This window comes from Caloenas nicobarica, chromosome 12 (genome assembly GCF_036013445.1).
Source record: "Caloenas nicobarica isolate bCalNic1 chromosome 12, bCalNic1.hap1, whole genome shotgun sequence".
NCBI lineage: Eukaryota > Metazoa > Chordata > Aves > Columbiformes > Columbidae > Caloenas > Caloenas nicobarica.
The window spans coordinates 20971570-20993205 of NC_088256.1; the positions used below are offsets into that span (position 1 = coordinate 20971570).

General features: G+C 44.4%; 1 protein-coding gene across 3 annotated transcripts in view; it reads right to left on the reverse strand.

The window, feature by feature from the left end:
* The window catches only part of AMOT (angiomotin), a 51517-nt gene that overhangs the window by 24163 nt on the left and 5718 nt on the right, over positions 1–21636 (reverse strand). Inside the window, exons 2-5 of one of the 3 annotated variants that reach the window (XM_065643339.1) lie at positions 12129–12290; positions 9816–10734; positions 2976–3429; positions 1019–1163 (exon numbers count right to left, since the gene is read on the reverse strand). In XM_065643339.1, the coding sequence (XP_065499411.1) occupies positions 1019–1163; positions 2976–3429; positions 9816–10687 (1471 nt within the window). In that variant the 5' untranslated portion in view covers positions 10688–10734; positions 12129–12290. Of the gene's footprint in view, positions 1–1018; positions 1164–2975; positions 3430–9815; positions 10735–11313; positions 11389–12128; positions 12304–21636 lie in introns of those variants that run through there. The other 2 variants (XM_065643337.1, XM_065643338.1) reach the window with 2 other exon arrangements.

Sequence of the window (21636 nt, forward strand, 5' to 3'; positions counted from 1 at the left end):
TTAGAAGGTTAAATCACTGCTGTCCAATTATCTGACTTTAGGGAAAAGTGTAAAGCCCTAAGGACAGTTCAACAGTTCTGCTGCTGCAGTTGTTAGAAATTCATACGAGTGTATGAAAATAAGAATGAAATCTTCATGCTGTGCTTTATTATGAATAAGATTATTTAATGCGGGCCTTTGTGTACCATCCCTCTCAATAGCACTGGGCACTGTACAGCCTTACTCCTGGATGGAAAACAATGTCTGGGCACACAGTCTTAGTAAGAGACATGGGGCAGGGAGAGCAGATGACACATAGGACAATCAGAAGGATTTCATTAAAAATTAAACTAAGAGTTTAAAAGCCTAATTGTACACCTCTGAACATCTCAAATTGCACGTTTTTTGCCTTTCAAACTAATGCATAAACTTTGACCCACGTTAAGGTCAAATACCAGTCACCATCACTCTGCACTGCCTGCCGTCATTGTGCCTCAGCCTCTTAGCAAGAACCAGACACTAATAACATCTCACTCTGGAAAACGAAGGGAGATCCAAAAAACCAGATGCCTACATCGATAAGGAATGACACGACCTTCAGGAAGAACAGAGGGCCTGCAGTTTGTATGTCAGTGCGAAAGGGTCACTGGACAGGAAATAAAGTGAACATGCCTGGTGTGGGATTAGGCAGTCAGCAAAACGTCTTTCCATTTGTATAAACTGAACAAATTGTACAAATTGTGTCTAGGATATAAGACAAGAGGGAATTCCAGGCTTGTATCTGGTTTATAGTGTTTGGCTTATCACATGTTTCTTCTCAATGAGAAACAGGCTGCAGCACTCTCCTGAACCTGCCTTTTCTGCACTCCCAGCAAGTGCTTAAAACCTCAGACTACTGAAGGTACCTGAGTGTCCTGTCACATCCCAGTTGGGTCAACAGACACAGTGATTTCCGCAGTAAAACACTGTCCTGCCAAATAAGTACAACAATAAAAAACAAATGAAAAAAATCAAACAACAGAAGTTTTACTCCATTCACCTCTTAGATCCCTGTTGAAATCATGCAGCCTCCGAATTTCTCCTTCCAGCTTGTTTCTCATGGCCTTTTCCAGGGCATCCCGCTTAGAGGACGATTTCTCCAGGTTTTTGTACGCCTCTGAAACTTGCTGAATTTCTGTTTCCAGCTGCAGCGGAAGTGAAAACGAGCATTTACTATTTTATCACTAACAATTCGTTTAGTCTCAGAAAAGAGATTACTTTCTCTCAAGCTTCCTTTACTGACAGAAACCTACATTTATACATTAAGTAAAATGATAGTCTCGGGTTTGTGATGGACCCTTCTGTATAAAGAATACCAATGGCTGAAACGAAGATCTGGACTCTTCCTTCCAGACTCCAGCTCTGTTTCCCCAATAAGATCAGAGCACAGATATAGCAAATTGAAGAAGTGCAAACGTAATCTATTTTTTTTCTAAGACTGGAGCAGTTTGGCACTACTGTTAGTTTGGGCAAAAAGCATTTATATAAATAGCTAATGTGATATCAAGTCGAGTAAATAAAATAAAACAAGAAAAACAGACAAAACTATGCTAAAAAATGCTAGCAGCAGATCTTGCATGACTGACAAACTCTGCAGATCTGTAATTGTTATGGTCCAAAATCCATAATAAAACCTCCTGATGTTCTGTGTTTACACTTCAACAACTTTGTTGTGCTTTTAAATATTCAGTTTACTAAATGGGGGAAGGGAAACATTTGCAGTAAAATATGTTTTATCCTTCCATCTGGCCTTCAGCGTAAAGCCTCTCTGATCACCCAGAGCAGAAGGAAATTCACTTCTGGCTCTCCTTACCAGGCACGGGTTTGCATGGCTGTGGAAATACAGGTCCACACAACAGCAAACCCCATCAGCATCATCTACAGCCAGTGACCAACAGTAGGGTGGAGGGAAGTGACTTTTTATCCTTCTTTCATTATCAGGAAGCTGTCAAGCTCTAAAGCATTTCCTGGCCAGGAACCTTCCAGAAAAATACAAAAAACCAAATATATGTCCCTGGAAAGAGGTAATACAGGGAATAATGAGTGTGGAAAGCCACACTGGTCACCTGAACTCAAAGAAGTGTTTCAAGCAGCCACACGCTTTTATGGCCCTGGAGACTGCTGAGTGCAAAGAGCACAGCAAGGCCCGCAAAGTCCTAAACCGCAGGTACCATCAGCCTTTTCACAGCTGCAAGGCCAAAGCAAAGCTGACCTGCTGCACAGCGTTAAACCATCGGTCATCAAGAAGTTATTTCTGTGAGGCTGCAATGAAAATTCCTCTACACATGCATGTTAATGATGGGTCTCACTGGGGTATTTTTTTAAATGTCTTAGTATCGCTTACTCGTTTCATAAAACCAAATGCGGCAAATAGCTCTATGCAAAACAAGATACTAAGTTTTCATGGAAGTTGTGGGGTACGGAGGGAGTGACAAAAGAAGTGTTAGTTTCAGTCCTGCAGTCCAAATGTCTTTAATGTAGCCATAGCAGCAGCACTAGTCTTGCACAACATCCTGCCAACCAGCTTTATAGCAACGTCTCCTGTTGTCTCCTTGAGTGACCCTGGTCTCATGTCATTCCAAACAGGCCCTTCCTGCAATCTCTAAAGTCTTTTAGACTGATGGCAAAATGAAGCCTGCTGCTATCCTGGACATAAGAACAGCAGCTTCAATTTGACCAAGCAAGCCAAGCAGTCAGCCTCTTCACAGCTGATACGGATGCTCTTTTGCGTATGGTCAATAAACTGTTAGAATAAAACTGAAGGCTTTGATTCTGTCTTCTGAGAAAGTTAAGCTGCTGCTCAAAAGGGCAGGATACAGCCTAATCAATCTGCACCTAAAAGACTCTAAAGCAGATAATCAGTCCCTTAAGCAAGGAATGTAACAGTTGCAGATTAGATGATTCAGTTATGGATGATACCAGACACAGGAGGGTGCTTGATATCCAAAACCACCCACCTTCTGTAGCCGGGCTACCTTCTCATAACACCCATCCAGCTCCTGTCGTAGTGACCGGTTCTCTTCTGACAGGATTTCCACCATCTGCTGGGCCCTGGAAACTATGGCAAAAGGATCTACTTGCATCTGCTGATACGGGGAAGGTATCTGCTGAGCCCGAGACATCACTGAATAGGAATCGCCCTGCTGCTGCTGCGGGCCTAGGAAGGGCTGGCATAGTCGGTACAGATCTCCCTGATGGACTTGGTTTGACAGGAACGGCTGCTGGGTCCGTGGCAGAACACCGGGATCTCCCTGGCTCGGAGTCAGAGGTGGCTGATGCTGGGAAGGGGACAGCCTGGATGGTGGCGGAGACTGAAGCAAAGTCAAAGATCCCAGGGAAGTCAAGGAAGAAGTTGGGCTGTGGTGGTGAGGTGGTCTCTGTTGTAACTGCAGCTGCACATCTGGGTTCTGCCTGGAAAACAGAGAGCAGGAGCTCCGTCAAAGTCACGCAGACGACAGTGCACAGGCCCAGTGACAAGGCGGGGGGTGACCTGTGTCGCTCCCACACACAGGTCTTCCCACACTAAAGACTCATGTGAGGCTTTCCTCATTTTTATAAGTTTGTTTTCAAATAAATACGCTTCAAAACCAAATCATTATCGGACAATATATTGTAAGTGCACAAAGTTCTTTCCTCTTGAGTCTACTTTGTACAGAAACACTAGGAGAAACTCCATCAACAACTACTGACCAAAATTATTTTTATAACTATTCTTCACACTTTGTGGATAAAACACCTAAACTGAGGACTGTTAGGAATGGGCTCTTCTGTTCTGTCCTGAAACATGCCACCTCTCATGAAGAAAACAATTTTCTTCTGCAATTCAGGATACCAAATTAAAGGGATTGGCTAAGTTTTCTGTTAGCGTGCCAGCAGCACTGATTTGAGCTTTCTGAAATATCAACTGACAAGCTGCAGCCTGGTCAAAGAAGGCAGTTAAAGGATTTGAACACCAACCTAAGAATCAGAAGCAGCCTTTTGGTACAGAACCAGCCCCAGTCTTATGCAGTAGGTGTGTTTACTGCTCCTAACAATAACCTCTACAGGAGATCAAAGACAGCCCTAGCAGTCTGTAACATGCTTGAGTCTATCACAGAACTAACTCCAAGCTACACCAGCTCATATTGCCCAGATGCTGGAGATCCCCAGCTCAACTTCTGCTGTATTAGCCAAGTAAGAAAGCTCTCTTAGGAGACAGCGTGGATTTAATGTGCTCAGATGAGCTCGGAAAGCAGGCTTTGCTTCCTCCTCCAAAGACATTCAACCTTTAGCTTCTCTGGATGCTCTTTATTGCAGCAGTTGAAGTCATTCCCTCTCCACGCTGCAGCCCTCAGCCTGGTGCAGACCCAGCGTGGCAGTTCAACGTGTTCTGAAACAACCCCGTTCCTGAGAAAACTTCCCACCCTTTGGGATGCAGTTCAACCCCACAGTTGGAAAAGCTCATGGTGCTGTTCCCCCTAGCCATCGCTGCTCGAAAATCCCCCGTGGCTGGCTGTGCTCACAGGAGGGACCCCGCGCGCCCGCTGTGCTGAGCGCAGGAGGTGCTGGAGGTGTCGCAGCACAGCCCTCCCAGCACCACAGCAGCACTGCTGGCAACAGCAAGCGTGAAGCTGAACTGGGAACTAAAGGGTTACACAACGGGCTTCTCAGCCGATGTGCAAACACTCAGCATCATCCTTCCTGTTCTCTGCAGAAAGAATTCACCAACGCTTCATACTCATCCAAAGAGGAAACGTCTGCATTACTCACATCTGGCTGGCAGCGCGTGTAGGAGTTTATACGTTCTCAGCCCAGCACAGGGTTCACTATTTTAATATCACGCATCTTATGTCTCATTTTCCCTGCTTTCCAGAAGAATAGGTGCCTAGAAACCTCTAAGATGATGCTCAGATTCCTTATGGGGAAACAAATCTGGCCTTTGTCACTTAGGAAAAAACAAATAATTACTGCTCTAGTAACTGTTTCTCTCTTTCTCACACTCAGGCGACTGTGGTCCCTGCCAGCAACACCATTGCAGGAGCTGTATTTCCCCAGATGTGATCATATGCAGCATGAAGATCTCAAGGGTCATGCAGAAGAGAGATGTGCGATTAATCTCCTCAGGAATGCTCAGTTTAGTAGCAGCAATTTGGTTCTTCTCTCCTGGGAGGCCAGCTCTACTTATCAATGCATTTATTTCGTTACCTTTATTTGCCAGTTCTCATAACGAAGAACGAGGCCAAGCTGTCACATTGCCATGCTCAAGGTCGTCTGGTTTGTCTCAGGTGGTTTCCAGCTCCTTTCTGAGCTCAGTTATGTGCAGAATCAAAACTCTGCATCTTCAGAAACCACTCATCTCCTTGAGCTCATTCTTTACCTGACATCACACATCTCTGTTTTGATGTTATAATCTGTTAGGGAATAACCTTGCTGTGGCACTTAATCTACGATGACCTATAGAGGTTGGATCAAAAGAGACAGGTTGCCAGTCTGCCTCATGGAAAAAAAACCACTTTTCCAATTTTTAACCTACAAACTATCCTCTTCCAGTCTGAAAACAACCCGAAGCAGTTACTCACTGACTCCACTGATCCTGGTGTGTTAATATTATAAGCCTAACGAGGACTATTTCAATGCCAATGTTAACAATCTGAGCTAAAAGCATCTCGTTATTCTGCCACAGGCTGAACCTTGCCATTTCTGCAGGACCTGAGAACTGATGGAAGGAACACAAAGATGGTCAAAGAAAAACAACAGCAGCAGCTAAATTCTGGAGGGACAGGCTTTGTACTGACATGCATGGTAATGACTTTTTTAAAAAACCTACTGTAAAGAACAACTCTAGGAAATCATGGCTCAAGATTTCTAAACAGGATACATTTCCAAGATTTCCAGCATCTTGGCACTTGCATCTAAAGCCTCTCATAACCTTGAAATAACATCAATCTTGAGGGTTCAAGCTAAAACATGAGAGCTGGGAACCTCCAGTTCTGTTGCATTATGAACAGCATTAGAGTTTCCAACATGTCACAAGTGCGTTTATAATCCCAGCAAAATGAGACAATGCAACTGGGCTAATACATCCTATCTTAAAAAAAAATTAAAATCCTCGTAACCTCACAGTGACAACTAGACCTTTTAAGATCTTATGTGCAAACTTTCACATACATGTTCAAAGAACTTTTTAGCATCCCTGCTGCTTTCAATTTTGTCTTATATAGGTGTTTTTTGTGGGTTGAAAATATGTGGCTGTGACATGCCTCAGATTAACATGAGAATTGCAGAATTTATTTCTCTGGTAAAGAAATTTTGGACTGAGACATTCAGAAAGGTAAACGAACACAACTGGATTTTTCAAGATTCTTAAGCCAGACTGCAAAATGTTAAGGTACAAATCACTATTGGGGTCAAATAACGGAATTGTAGATAGAATGGTAGTAGAAACTTCCCCCCATGAGAGAACCAGTTGTCGGGTAACCCTGCAGTAGCAATCAAAATTATATCCCAACTAACCGCTTCATGCAAAAAATACATGGAAAACAGAATTAAGCAATCTCCTTCCATTTGCCTCAGTGTCGTAAAGACCTGAAAATTCCAAATGCAGGAAAAAACCTCAGAGCAATAACTCCCACAAGTGTTTAAGTTTAAAAGCATAACTTTAAGGGTCACTTCATTTTGAAGACTGTATCACAGAAGAATTCCTGCCTCCCTTACGCGTCCCTGGCGCGAAGCAGAGAAACACACCACACGGGCTAAGTGCAAACCTGGATTTATGGTTCTGCAACAAGGGTCACGTTAGCTTTTAAGTCATGAAGCCAGAGATACGCAGTAAGGGCAGCTCCGCAAGCAAAACTGCCCATCGGGAGTCCTGAGGCTGCCAGGACTGCAAACCCCGCGTCACGCGGGAGACCTGCGGGTCGAGCAACCACATGGGGAGGGCAGAAGAATGAAGAGATCAGGAAAGGTCTCCGGCTTGTTAAATTTTTTTCTCCCTTCCCTGTTTCTCCTGCCTGTTTCATGTTCAAGAAGCTCCAGCTCTCCGCTGTTCCACAGCCCTCCTGCTCAAACCGGGGAACGCTGTCGGCAGGAGGGAGCAGACTGCGCTCCAGTAGACAGCTGAAATCAAACTGATGCATTTTTGTTCTGTTCCCTAGTCATACCTGATTATCCTCCACTTTGATGCTGCCAGGGGAACGCAGTGCACAGAAGTGATTTACTAATTATGGGACAAATTCTGCAGACCTCCTTCTCAAAAAAGCTTCTGTGAAGTCAATGGGATTAATCACCACAGCAGGAGCTCAGCCATTTGGGCCCCAAAAAGAGGATGGCGCTTGAATGGGAGAGACAGCGAGGTTCCTTTGCACCCAAAATTACAGCAACACCCCCCCTTCCCCAGCTGTTCTGCCACAGGAGACCCTGCAGCCCCCCAGGACACTGATCCCAAGGCACACGGCTTCTTCTCTTGGACCTCGGGGTTTGATTTCATCACCAATGTGAAAGTGCAGCTGAGGTATTAGGGAGAGAACAGGATTTTGGAACGTCGCATGCAGCCAGCCCTCTTCTGAACTTTCTTTAAAACTTCCAAATAACAGCACAGATGCCTCTGGCATGCCCAGTATCTACATTAAACCAACATCATTATGAACATATACGTGTTCCCAAACTTACAGCGCCCAAGAGCAGGTGAGGCAAACTGTTTGCAAACTGGTTTAAACTTACCACACAGCCCATTCCTTTCCCAGACTGGGGAGGGTGAAGCATGAGAATGCTATGAATTCCCCAATGTTTATCCTGCTCAACGAGTTTTATTTAACCGCATCGTTAGGTCACCCTCAAATTCCCCGGAACAATGAGGGGAAAAACCCGCAGAAAAGGGTGTGGCTTCACGGGCAGAGAGAAGGGGCTTTGTTTCCTTGACGCACAGTTCAAAAAATGCACACATTTACCAAGCCAGAGTAACCCCAGGAACACCGAGCTGCCGCGCAGGGAAACCAGAGTCCCTGAAAAGACTTCGTCATTCCAGAGAGGCTGCAAAGACGCTCTGGTGCGAGGCAAATGCACTCCCGAAAATCCCACGCCTTTAAAATCCTCGCACCATCACCCAGCTGCACCTTTAGGAACACAGAAGGTTTCTTGTCTAAATGGCAGTTTTTCTCAAAGTGTGCAGGAGAGGGAGGGGAATAGAGGACTCGCTCCCTTCCTTTGCTATGCTGCTCTGTAATTTATGGATTAGTCTTGCAATTGTTCTACTGCTCCAGCACTTGCTTGCAAAGGAAACGTCTCCTCTGTGCAGCTATTTAGGTTAAAAAGTAACCTCATTAGATTCCCAAAGCTTTGAAGACAAATTTCAGTTGCTTCCCCTACTGGAAACCTTGCCAGCTGAACCTTTCTCCTCCCCCCTTCCCCCCCATGTTCTTTCACAGCGGCCAGGATCCATCCAACAGAGACAAAAATCACCCTGTCTAGAGGAGCTGACTGTTGGCGTGTTTTCAAATACCTCTCCCTTAAACAGCAAGCAGGCTACATCTCACATTCACTATATACAATATTATGAGTATTTCTGATGCGGCATAACCCTCAAGGATCTGTTTCCTTTTCCTGTGTGCACAGAGATCTGAGACCTTTGAATTTTCAAAAACATTTGCAACGAGCTTCTATAACCATTACCCCCCCTAAACCCTTTACTTCTCCTTTTCCTGGCCTCTTTATTATTTATTTAGTCAGATCAAAGGGCCTTTTCATCAAGCTTGTATGCTGCTGAAGTCATTTCAGATCACAAACAATGGTGGACAAACTCTGAAAATAGCTCCCCGTAGGACTAGGAAGGTTCCGAGCAGATTCAGGTTCCCCAGAACTCCGACTCTGTTCCCAAATCCAGGCTGGTTTCTTCTTCATGCTCCCCTCAAAACACAACACAACATGTGCAAACGCAAATGCCCAGAGACCTCAGCATTTACTTAGCAATGCCCTCCTGTTGCTCCTTTGTATTATCCTTTCAGCTTCAAAATGAGGCTAAAATCATTATACCCAATCTCACCTGATCTTGGACAGAGAGGAGACGGTAAGGAAACAGGTAAAGCCCAATTTTTAGCCCACCTGAATAAAACTTAATCTTCACTCAGAGAGACATCAGTGTTTGGCTCAAGCCAAATCCAGCTCCTTATTCTAGAGGAAACCACAACAGACTGAGATTTCAAATGATGCAAGGACAATCAGCAGAAGCTGAACAAGCCAGTGTGGATGAGGCACAAAGCACTCTCCATTTCCCACTCTTACACTTCGGTCCATTGAAAAGAAAATTTGAAAAACTCTATAGGCAGCTCAGGTGATTTTTGTTACCTTCGCCATTACTACTTTCATTCACTTTCTCCTTTCCTACAAAGCATTTAGATGCAGTTTAAACCTAAAAAATTCTTTCGTGTTGGCAGATGAAATCAAACAACAGCTTAAGTCTTGCAATAAGTTAACTGCAAGTTTCTACAGTGAATCACATCATAACTTTGGCTTTGTAGCAAACCTTTTGTAACGCTCTGGAGCCTCAGCATTAACTTCCCCATGCCATAAAATCAAGCTGGCTTTTTTTTTGTCACTTGTGGGTTATTTTTTAAAAAGAGTCAGGCTTCTCCAGGTAAGCTACTGAAACAGGTTACAGTCCTTCCAGACTTCCAGACACAATCTGTAGCTGAACACAACATGTCATCTCTATTAAAGATGGAATCTTTGCTGAAAGAAAACCTGCCTCAGGAGTGAGGGCAATGGACTGGGTTTTATACTATCTTTCCTTACGTGGCTGTCACGGCGTTTAAGATCGTGCTTACCTGACTGACCCATACTCAGGGGGATGCTGATACCTCATCATAGGCCCATCAGATCTTCCCTGCTGGCTCATGCGATGGTCACCATAGAAATGTCCCGAGTCCTGAGGTTTGCAGTTCATAGACGGGGTGGACACATTTTTGTAAGGATACTCGGGAGGAGGACCCCGCTGCTCCATTCCTTTCATGTTGGGCTGGGAAGGGGGCTGCACTGAGTTCTTGTAGAACTCATTGGAGCCAGAATTTTTATAAGGGTCGCTGGACTGCTGAGGAGAAAGCGGAGAGAGGGGGGAGAGCGGCGCGCTCGTGACAGGCGCGTGGGCCTTCACACCACTGGTGGCCAAGGACAGCTGCATCAGCCTCTCGCTCAAGGAGCGGACGTGCCCTTGCTTGAGGTCCTTAAGTCCTTCATCCTGGTGGACCTTCCCTGGGCTCACCCTCTGGACCGTGGGCCGCCCTTCAGTCCTCATCTTTTGGTTGGTGACCCCCGTTACATAAAACGCCGCCCCGACGCTAGCATGCGGCTGGCCCCTGAAATACTGCGACTGGACTTTGGCTTCCTCGTAGGTCGGGAGATCCTCGCTGTTCTGAAGTCGCGGGGAGAGCTGCTTCTCCATGATGCTGTTGTCCACCTGTATCTCCTGGCCCTGGGGCTCCTGACGGGCAGCATGAGTCACAAGCTGGTGGTCCTGGGAGCTCAGCCCTTCGTTCTGAGATGCTGGACTCCCAGTGCTGTTGAAAGGGGGGGCATTGCCTGTGGCTTGCTGGTGTAAGGCAAGAAGGTTACGGTTGTCATTTGGGTTTCCGTATCGGAGCTGCTCCTGCAGCAGGCGCTGTAAAACTGTCGTAGCTGCTTGCTCTTCTGAATTCCTCATCTCAAACTGCGGTGCCTTTTGGGTGGAATGTAAAAGCTGCCCTTGACCTAAGGAAAGGAGACATGGTTATTAGTGCCTGAGTGGATCAAGCAAGAGACATTTAAGAGCAATGGCTTGAAATACAGCAAAAAAGCAGGTTAGATTACCAAAGGTTCCCATAACAATGGGGGTCATTAAGGCTCTTGACCTAAGAAGGACTTGCATGCCAGGGGGCAAAGCCTGGAAAGGTGATGAAAGGTGACTTGCAAGTTTATAGGAATATCAATGGACTGCAAAATGTAGAGATGCATGCCGAATACCTCAAACAGCAAGGCTGCTTTCAGGCAGAAAGGAGACCTATAATTCACAGGATGATGGTAAAAATGCCTAAAACCTGTTTGCTTTACACTTAGGGCTACCAACAGTGAAATGCATTTCTCATATTTGCAGTCAGACAAGGATTAAAGGGTGAAATCAGCAATTTGTCAGTTTTAAGAAAAAAAGAAAAAAAAAAGGCCCATTAAGATAGTATATGGTTCAAAGGAAGCAAAGAAATCTCTTGGCTTAGATCTCTTAAAGCAATTAATGAATACCTCGTTAGCCAGCAGGTTTTTAGAGTTATGAAATACTCGGAGTGAGATCAGCACCTGGTCTCCCTGCTGCAGACAACACCCCGGACTGCTGCGAGCGAGGACTCTGCAACTTCCTGCCGTACAAAGGCAACCAAATCCTCACACATCTAAATATCCTCAGCTGAATGCATGCAAATGCAAGAGGAAGAAAAAGAGTTGTCTGATCTAAGGGACAGAAAAAGACCTCTAAATGGCAGGAAAAAACACTGTGTACCAAGGAGAGAAACACAAAGAGCCAATGTCAAGCACATCCTAAGTACAGATTAAGTCAGTGACCAAAAGTGATTACATTTCACTCAGTCTCCCAGTGGAGTCAGGAATTTGTCATGGAAACTCAAGCCCATTGGCCTTGCATGAGTTGAAATATCCAGAATTAATGGTACCTTTGAGACATTTAACTAAAAGCAGAGCGACTTTTGAGCTGGAACAGTTCAGAATAGAGAGTATGCTTTACTTGTTGGCTAAGCTGCGGCTCTGCCCTGACAGCACCTTGGTATTCTAGCATTTTATTTTTTCTGTATCACACTGTCCCTTAGCAAGAGGTAACTTGCTCCCACCAGCTTGTTCCATGGCAGAAGCAGGAGTCAGGAGCCCTGAGGGCTCTGCTTTGCTCCGTGTCTCCACAACCACCCAGTTTCCCCCCTTGGGCCAGCCTACCGAGGGCTCTGCCCCCTCCACGCACCAGGCGCACAGCACCCTGCTGCAAACGTTAATGAAAAGAAACTTAAAATCCACCTCATTCCAGGTCGCCTCACCAAACGAGGAATTCGGGGCTTGTTAAGTGGCCTGGCACGTGGTTCTTCTGACATGCGAGTTGACGTGGCACGTACCTATTTCCTTCACTGGGACTGCCTTGGTGCGGAGCAGATGTGCCACATGGGGACACCCCCCGGCCTTCCTCGTGTAAGTCCAAAATCGCCACTCAGGGACGGCTTCAGTCTCCTCTTCAGTACGCCAGATCACTTGATACTCTCCTCGCTTCCAAAATAATTCTGAGGAAAGCATTGAAAACATTTTAATCAGCAGATGAGACCCTAGGAATAATAAACCTTGGCCCGCATTTCAGATTTTTCTTTTGTAGCTTCTTGTTTTCTCCCGGAGTCCAACAATTTTGATCCCTTTAGGACGAATGAGCCCCCCCATCCCTAACAATCTACTCCAGCTGCTGCTTTAATCATGACAATTTCTGCTCCAAGATTAAATGTTGCCAAGCATGCTCCGTCCCATCTGTGCCTCCAAGTGAAACGGTGATTAAAACCCGCTAATTCTTTAACTCCATTGTTTTATTTTTTGCTAAGAAGGCAAGCTGGAGCACAGATGATGATACCCTGCGCTTACGGCTCCTTTTCCAGTGGGGCTGGATATTTCAAACTAGATCAGCAGAAATCCTTTGATGAAAGGTGATATGGTTGAATGCTTTACAAACTTCAACAGATTATGCCTCAGAAATGACTGTGAGAATGATCAGCATATGAATATTAGCTTTATTTTACAGACTGGGAAAGTAAGGGGAAGAAAAGGACACTGACAAAGTATATGCCAGGAGTATATTGCAGAGCACAGCTCTAATTCCCAAAACATTCTTTAATTACATTACTTTCCTCTTTCAGAACATAAAGCACTAAAGAAACTTTAACCATTGAGGGGAGAATCAGGAGAACATGGAAAAATGTGTATTTAGGCATGTTGAAGAGAAGCTGCCAAATTAATGTATACTGCGATTAAGTTATAAAAGACGTGCCCATCATCAACCAATCGACATGATCAATGCTTTCTGACCACCTGCAAAATGAGGGGATATTTTTCAAGTTTTAGATCCTTCTGCATGACAAGAAGGAGACAGAATACGAAGTGACACATTATTCAGAAGCAGAGTGCTTAGTTTCTATTTAACTAATAATTAGTAGATGTAAGTGAGAAACTAAATAATTATAACTAACATCATCAATTATTTCTTAGTATAGATGTATTGTATGTCAAAATTTTCAAAAATTGCAATGCATATGTAATAATTATGTGAATATAAGCAACGCAAGAGCATCCAGTCTCGGGAGCACTGACAGAGGATGATCCCCAGAGCTCCCCAGCACTGATAAAATAAAGAATGCCGCTTAACAGTAGAATTGACTCTGCTGTTAAGTTTATTTCTGCGTTTCAATGTTATTCAAGAAGCAGTTAGATCTACTACCAAAGGTATCCTAAAGAAAAAGGCAAACAACGCAAAAGAAGTGGAAAACCCTTGTACACTCGGTGTGCTTATACTTTAAGGACAGGCAATTAAAACTGAACTGGTGAGATTAAAAATATTCACCGAGATGTAAAATTTAACCCGATTTCCTGGAACGTTGCGAAAAATAAAGCGACCAGATGTAGTGAAGGAATGCAGACATGGATGCTTCTGTCTCGGTCTTATTACGGCACACATCCACACCCACCAAAAATTATCTCAGATCTGCAAGTTAAATACTTGAGGTGTCAACAGCAATTTCAAGGCACATGAACAATATCTAGCGAGAGAACAAGGCTGTGTTGTGTGGTGTGGGGCTTCAAGATGGTGGTTGAAAAAAAAAAAAAACCAACCCATCTAATATGAAATTCTTAACTGGTGACTTAGCTCAAGAGGGATATATTGAAAACAGCTGCCAGCAAATATGCAGTAAAGAACCTTTAAACCAGGCATTAAGATAGCAGATAACTAGAGCAATTTCTAGCCTCTTTCCCCAGTGTTGCACAACAGAAGTTACGGATTCCTTTTCCCCCTCATACCAGTATCACCACTGACTTTTTTAAACAAAGTTGCCCTAAGCAACCCTTTTTATTAGAGCATAAAAAGGCTTTTATTATGCAATATGATGCTGCCTTTCCACCCAAAGATTTCTTTTGTCTCCACTGGAAAAATCTAAGGAGGGGGGATGTTTACTTTTTTTAATACAAAGATATAACCCAGCTTTAGATTCTGCCTCTCTCTGCCTTAAAGATTTTCCCGACAGACAAATGCAATCTGTGCGTGTTTAACTCCTTCAGGCATCCAAGGAAGGCATTCTGTGCGCAACCATCTCACACACAGAGTTTCACGTCCCGGCACTGCAGGCTTATTCTGCTGATCTGATGAAGAGCGGGCACAGTTCACGCTGAAAGTATTTGCTGGGACTGAATCCCACTAATTTTAGTGTGGATGTAAACCAGGAATCAGCCTGGAAATCCAACCCAAAAGGTGGACTGAGACACAACATGAAGATATTCTGGCCAACAAATCCACATTCTGTAAATACCAACTGTTAGCATTAAGCCTATTTTTTCCAGTTTTATCCCATTATTTTTAATTAACAAAGAAAATCTTGTGCAACTAACTTGGGTGGCAGCGTTCCTGGAATCTGCTTTCTGAGCGAGCTGGAAACTCACAGCAGAACCAGCGATTAAACTTTTTTTATGCAATGAAACACAAAAATGAACAGTACAATTGGTACTGGAGCCCATGTGTTATTTATTTGGACACCAAACTCTATTTGTGTTTGGCTCTTCCAGCATTTTCAGTTTTCGGTGTGCCAAAGATGGAAATCAGTGAGGTAACCTGGAAAAGTTGTTATGATAGACCTGGAAGGAAATTGGAATAAGTCCTGTAGACATTTTAAACAGACACATTGGGGGATTTAGCCTAAATGTATTACGATGGATAGGGCTGAATTCAGACTGCCAACAACTCTGCAAACCTGCACGGGTTTACGGTCTGGATGATGCACTCTTCACAAGCACAAAGCCAGAAACGCCTTCCTTTTCAAGTGGAAAATTCAGTTTTAGACCCATTTTGTTCCAAGGAACCAGTGAGAGAGAGATTTCCCAGGCTGAACCGATTTTGCAGTTTGTTCCTGAGCATCACAGCTCTGTCATCTTACCATCTTATTCTAACTTCCAGTCTGAAACTATTCATGGTAACTTTATAGCTGTATGTTCTTGAGTGAAATAGCAGAGTCTAGAACTGGTAGAACCAACACAGGAACTGCAAATAGTGTTGCACGTAACCATGTCGAGATCAAGGGCAGGTAGTGCAGGCGCTATTTAAGGAAGAAAAGACCCATGTTTGCAGGGCATTGTGTAAAAACTCGGTAGCTGAGGCTTCTGTCTTAAACGTCATGTAATTATGCACAGGAACCTTGCCAGTACCTCGTGAGGAAGAAAGATTAACAAAGAATTTAAAATGATAATACTGCCAGGCTATAAGGAACCAAAACAGCACATTTCTGTACAGCATGCAAATATTTTTCAGCATTATAAAAATAAACAAGCTTAGACAAGTGAGCTACTCACCCCAGCTTGATGAGTGGCTACAATGCTAGAGCATGGAGCAATAATAAGCTCACAAGCGAAGAGAAGCATCTTTAGCTTGTGAAACGAAGAGGAATGCAAGAGTCCCTGTGAGGACAGCCTGTACATACTTGCCCAGAATTACTGCTTCACCAAGAAGCTAATTAGCTTACGCATCAGGTGGGATGGGAGCAGGTTCACCACCTCAAAAGGGCTGGAGGACAGTTAAGCACTTTCAGTTTTACTACTAAATTTTTGTGTCACTCATAAGCAAAACAATCCAGTGACTGTGACAGGCTTCAAACACCAGCAGTAAATTTTGCTAAGTAATTCTATGTTTTTCTTAAAAGATGTGCATGTGATACTGCTTATCCTGGCCGGCAACAGGTGCTGAGATGCTATCAGTTAGAGGGAGTCTTGGATTGTTTTTTTAGGTGCAGTTATCTTCAGACATACCTGCATGCTGTAAAAGAGGAGGGGAACGCAAACCAGCGATGGCATAGGAAGGACTGGCTGTGAAGTCCCTGGGCAACCGCAGAGACCGGCTCACAGGCTGAGTCACCCACCGTTTGACAGAAACAGGCCTTTGCCACATGGCTTGTGCAAAACCCAGCAGGCTGACTGCCCGATCCTGCAACATTCGTTAACGTGTCTGTAAAACCACCGGAAACACGGCTGTTCTGCACACACACTCACTTGGAGGTGGCTAGAAGCACCAGACTCACAGGGCCAAGGTCCAAAATTATTCAATGAATTAGTGCAAGTTATCACTGAATGCTCTTTGTTTCATTTCAGCCCTACCCAAGGAGGAGGAATGGAGAACACACACTAGGACAGTCCTGCAGAATAAAGATTCCCAACATCGGGCGCCAACCCCCAAACCTGCACAGCAGCAGGCAGTGAACCCCAGGGCTGTGACGGTGTTTTAGCACCTGCTCCCACCCTGAAGTGGGTTTCAGGCTCCAGCCATAAACACTTGCCCAGATTCCGCCGAGCCGCCCCGGCCCTGCGTGCCCGGATCTGCCGCCCGCGGCTCAGGTGAGCTCAGGGGTGGCACCGAGCAGGTGCACGGAGCGGCGCCAACGTTACTCACCCGCATACCTGAGGGACACAGTCACCCGGCAAACAAGAAAAACTTCCTTCTTTTAACTAAAAACAAGAACAAAGTCACCTGGAGGGGTGCAAATAATACTCATACCCATCCTATTAGATCACCGGGCAATTATAGCGAGAGGCCACCAGAAGATCCAAAGATTGGTCCCGGTTCTAACAACTCTCCCGGCCAAGCCGAGTCCACGTTCAGCAAGGAGCGGACTGCTCAAATGTTCTCAAAACTGTTCTCAAACGCTCACGTATTGGAATTTGGGCACAGAACAGCACAAGTAAGCCCGGCAGGCCCGAAGAAAAAACAGCTAGTCACTTGGTCTGCCTTGAGATAAATAAGTCAAGACATCAACATAGGAAGACGACCTCTAAATAACATCTGTAAGGAAAAAAAAACCCACACCAAAAAGACCTTACTTGACCTTTGAATCCTCCCTCACTATAAAGTATCATTTTTTTCACAGGGAAGTACCTATAATCTTCACCAACATAATTTAGGTTTTATGTTACAAAGGAAAGGAAAAAAAAAAAGAGAAGAATAAACACTTACAGAGCCTAGTACAAATAGGAATGCTTCACGGTTTTTAAGCATTTTGATAAGAATGCTATGGAATTTCAAGTTCCTCCATAAAATCTCAAAGGTCAGCGGAGCAGGAGGATTTATTCTGAATATACCGGTCTAACAGTCAAACCAGTCTAGGTATACTCATCCAGCTGTTTTTATTTGGAATATTTCTACAGGAATACATCACACCGTTCAGTTACTTATTTGGAATATTTCTACAGGAATACATCACACCGTTCAGTTACCTATTTGGAATATTTCTACAGGAATACATCACACCATTCAGTTACTTATTTGGAATATTTCTACAGGAATACATCACACCGTTCAGTTACTTATTTGGAATATTTCTACAGGAATACATCACACCGTTCAGTTACCTAAGCTGTTACGCAGCACTACCAAGTGCTACCCACACACCTGCAGAGGGACAACCCAGCATGTGCTGCCATTTCTGCACATTAATGAAACACTAATTCCAGCAGAGGCAACGGGAGCTCTGCTACTAACTTCACAAAGGCCGAGATCTCACCTTAGAGATGTCTTCTCGGTAAAACCAGGTCAAGCTCACACAGGTTTAGTCCCCCCAGGTCTCATTTCAGAGGACTGCCTCCCAGCGCACGCCCGGCAAGATTCATCTGCTTCGAACTTCACAGATTTCCAGCAATTATCCCTGTAGAACTGGGGAATTGCTGGAAAGCCAAGCTGCAGTTTTAAGTCGACATCAAGTTTGGTTTTGTCTTTGAAGAATGCTCCGGTTCTTGGGGCTGCTGGCACTCCGGCAGCGCCCTGGCTCTGTCGTCAGCAGCCCCTGGCCCACAACTATCCCAAGAATGCCTCAGCACCATTTTCATTGCATTGTGTGGTTTCTCCGTTCCTTCCCTGATTTAGTCCAGGCCTCTCCTCGGGGCCCTCAGATAATGAAAACCATGTGAGAGTAAAATGTAATCTTCAAACACGCAAACCGGTTTCATGTGCATTATCAGAAGGGAGCAAAACGTTGACAGTGCATCATTTGTCCCTACTGATAGGATCAGGTTGTTTTAATTGCTGGCGAGATAAAAAAAAAGATTAGAATCAGCATCTACACCAAAAATAAAGTCAGAATTCAAACCTAAAAGCTTAAGCCCTGAAAACAATGGGAATACGCTCCCCAAACAAATATATCCATTTTATGCTACCTTCAGGTAGTTTTTCCTCATATGTCAGTTGTGACATCCTGAAAATTTGTGTCATAAGTCGACAGAAATAAAAACTACCAGTGAAGAAGGGTGTAGAGAAGGAAAACAATCACTGGGGCCTAACTTCAGCATGGAATTTTCTGGCTTTTTCTAGCTTTACCACAATTTAAACCATTTTAAGCCCCCATATGGAGGAACTCTTCTTATTTCACAAAGCAGTTTTACAAAATTCAATGAGAATAGTCACAGAATACAGAAAGCAAGCAGGCATGAGCCCTCCTTTTTCCAAAGGGCTGCATTTTTTTTTTCCTTCATAAAAAGCAGCAGTTAACATACAGCTAACTTATCAGCTGTCATCCAGTCTGGCAGTCGGCGATGCTCATTGTGAGACGGCTCGAGGAAGGCAATAAACCCAACGTGCAGCTGGGACACCCCAATATCTCGAAGCAAACCCGTTTGTGATCCCAGTGGGCAGTGCGGCTTAAAAAGCCAGATGTGCATTTTTTTAAAGTAAAACCCAACATAAGATCCAGACCACCAAATTTTTAGAAAGCATGGATGTTATAAGAAAACAACACCAAAACCACTTTTATCATAACCACCTGGGTTTTTCATTGGCACTTTGTAAAAACCTTTAATTACTTGTAAGATGATTAATTAAGCCTCACCACCGCACTGGGAGAAAGACATAACTACATTTGTTTTAGCGCAGCATTGATTGGCTAAGTCCTGCCTTACATTTACATTTTTGTTGCCACAACTATGTCACTCAGGGAACTGATTTCTTTCAATGTAACTATTCCAGCAACCACTCTAAAGCAGATGCAGTTACACTAGGAAATAATTGGTTTTAGGTATGTTACCTTGTGTAAACCATACCAGCAAAACTTCTTCCTTGCTATAATAATATAAACTACTAGGAAGATTTACCATGATAATTGAAGCAGCAAAAATTTTCAGCATAGATCCTGCCTCGGTGGTTTCAATCGAGGATGTGGGTATCCCAGAACCCAGGCAAGCAGAAGCCTGGGGAACTTTTGAAATATTTTTTACAGCTGGAGAAGATACTTCTCCAAGTTATCCCTGCAAGCTGCAGAAACAAGTTACAAGCTACACAATATTCCCCTAATGAAGGAAATCTGCACGTTTGGGTTTTGATGGTGCAAGTGTCAGTCTTGGGCCCTGGTGGCCATCTCAGCCTTTTGAGATTGCCCCATGGAAACAGCCCTTCCATGAGCCACCGGAGCAGCCCAGGATGGGGCCAGTGCCCTCCCGTGCACATTTTCTCCTGCCATCCCTCCCTCCCATGCACATGTTCTCCTGCCATCCCTCCCTCCCGTGCACATGTTCTCCTGCCATCCTTCCCGTGCACATGTTCTCCTGCCATCCTTCCCGTGCACATTTTCTCCTGCCATCCCTCCCTCCCATCCACATTTTCTCCTGCCATCCCTCCCTCCCATGCACATTTTCTCTTGCCATCCCTCCCTCCCATCCACATTTTCTCCTGCCATCCCTCCCTCCCATGCACATTTTCTCCTGCCATCCCTCCCTCCCATGCACATTTTCTCCTGCCATCCCTCCCTCCCATGCACATGTTCTCCTGCCATCCCTCCCTCCCGTGCACATGTTCTCCTGCCATCCTTCCCGTGCACATTTTCTCCTGCCATCCCTCCCTCCCATCCACATTTTCTCCTGCCATCCCTCCCTCCCATGCACATTTTCTCCTGCCATCCTTCCCGTGCACATTTTCTCCTGCCATCCCTCCCTCCCATCCACATTTTCTCCTGCCATCCCTCCCTCCCATGCACATTTTCTCTTGCCATCCCTCCCTCCCATGCACATTTTCTCCTGCCATCCCTCCCTCCCATCCACATTTTCTCCTGCCATCCCTCCCATCCACATTTTCTCCTGCCATTCCCCCTTCCCAAATCAGAATCGCCCTGGCCTTCCACCACTCTGCCCTCCACGGCTGCTAAGATTTTGTTGAATTACTTTTTCTTTTTTTCAACAAGATCCGAGTGCTCCACGCCTGATCTCAAATCGGCAACAGCAAAAGCTGGTTTTTTCACGTAACTTTGGGATGCTCTTTTCCACCTGCTCTCTACCATTCCCTGATCTTACCCAAAGAAGGGTGAAATAAACACATCACTGCTCTTGGTCTCTTCAACCTCTATCACTCTGCAGCAAAAAGTGTTTCAAATTTGTTTTTACCTAAGACGAATATCAGCATTCAGTTGTGACGATTTTGGTAAACTAGAGATGACCAATTCCTCATGCACCTCCGCAGACTGACACTGCTTTGATGTTCCGTGTCTCACGAAATATGGAGGAGGTTTCGGCTTTGTCTCTTTTCAAAAAGACAATGGGAAAACTAGCAAGATATGTTTTCCCACCCTGTTTTTCCCAAGCCTCACAAGACAGGCTAGGCCTAGCATGAAGCAATAAAATTTGTTTCAGCTGGACACAGAATCACCCAAATTAGAACCGCAGGAAAAGTCCACCAAACCCTGAAGTGAACCAAGTCACTGAAATGTGGAATTACTTTCCTTGAGGGCTACAGTAAACAATCCTAAGAGATTAAGTAATTCTTTTAAAAAACAAGTTGTGTAGAGACACAAAAGCATTTTAAAGCAAACAAACATTACTGTGATACAACCATTAGACGATGTCTTACAAATGCTAATTAATTCATTAAACAAAAACTTAAATTGGCTTAATTTGTAGAGATTCATATAAGAGAACTACTCAACAACATCTTGGTCTACAATTAGACACCGCTTTCCTAATACAAATAACAGCAAGGCCTTTAAAACCCAATTTTCATAGATCAGTGAACTTTTTTACGGTTTAAACAAAGTCTTGGTTCTGAATTCTAACCAATACTGAAGAACATTATATAAAGTCCAACAGATATCGAGAACAACGACCAAAGACCTCTCAAAACGCCGAAAGATCTTCAAATTTTAGTATTTAAAAAAATAAAAGGTTATTTTCAGCTTAGACACAACCAAACCAGACAACAGTCATTCTGAGAGTAGATGAGCAAGTAAAAAAGCAACAAGTATGAATGGCAGCATTTGTCTCGGAACCAAGAATGCAGCCTGCGTGCCAGCAAAATGTGAGACGACTCAGCTCTCAGAAACAGGAGGGAGAACTCAGGTCTCCAGTGCCAACCTCGGAACAGGG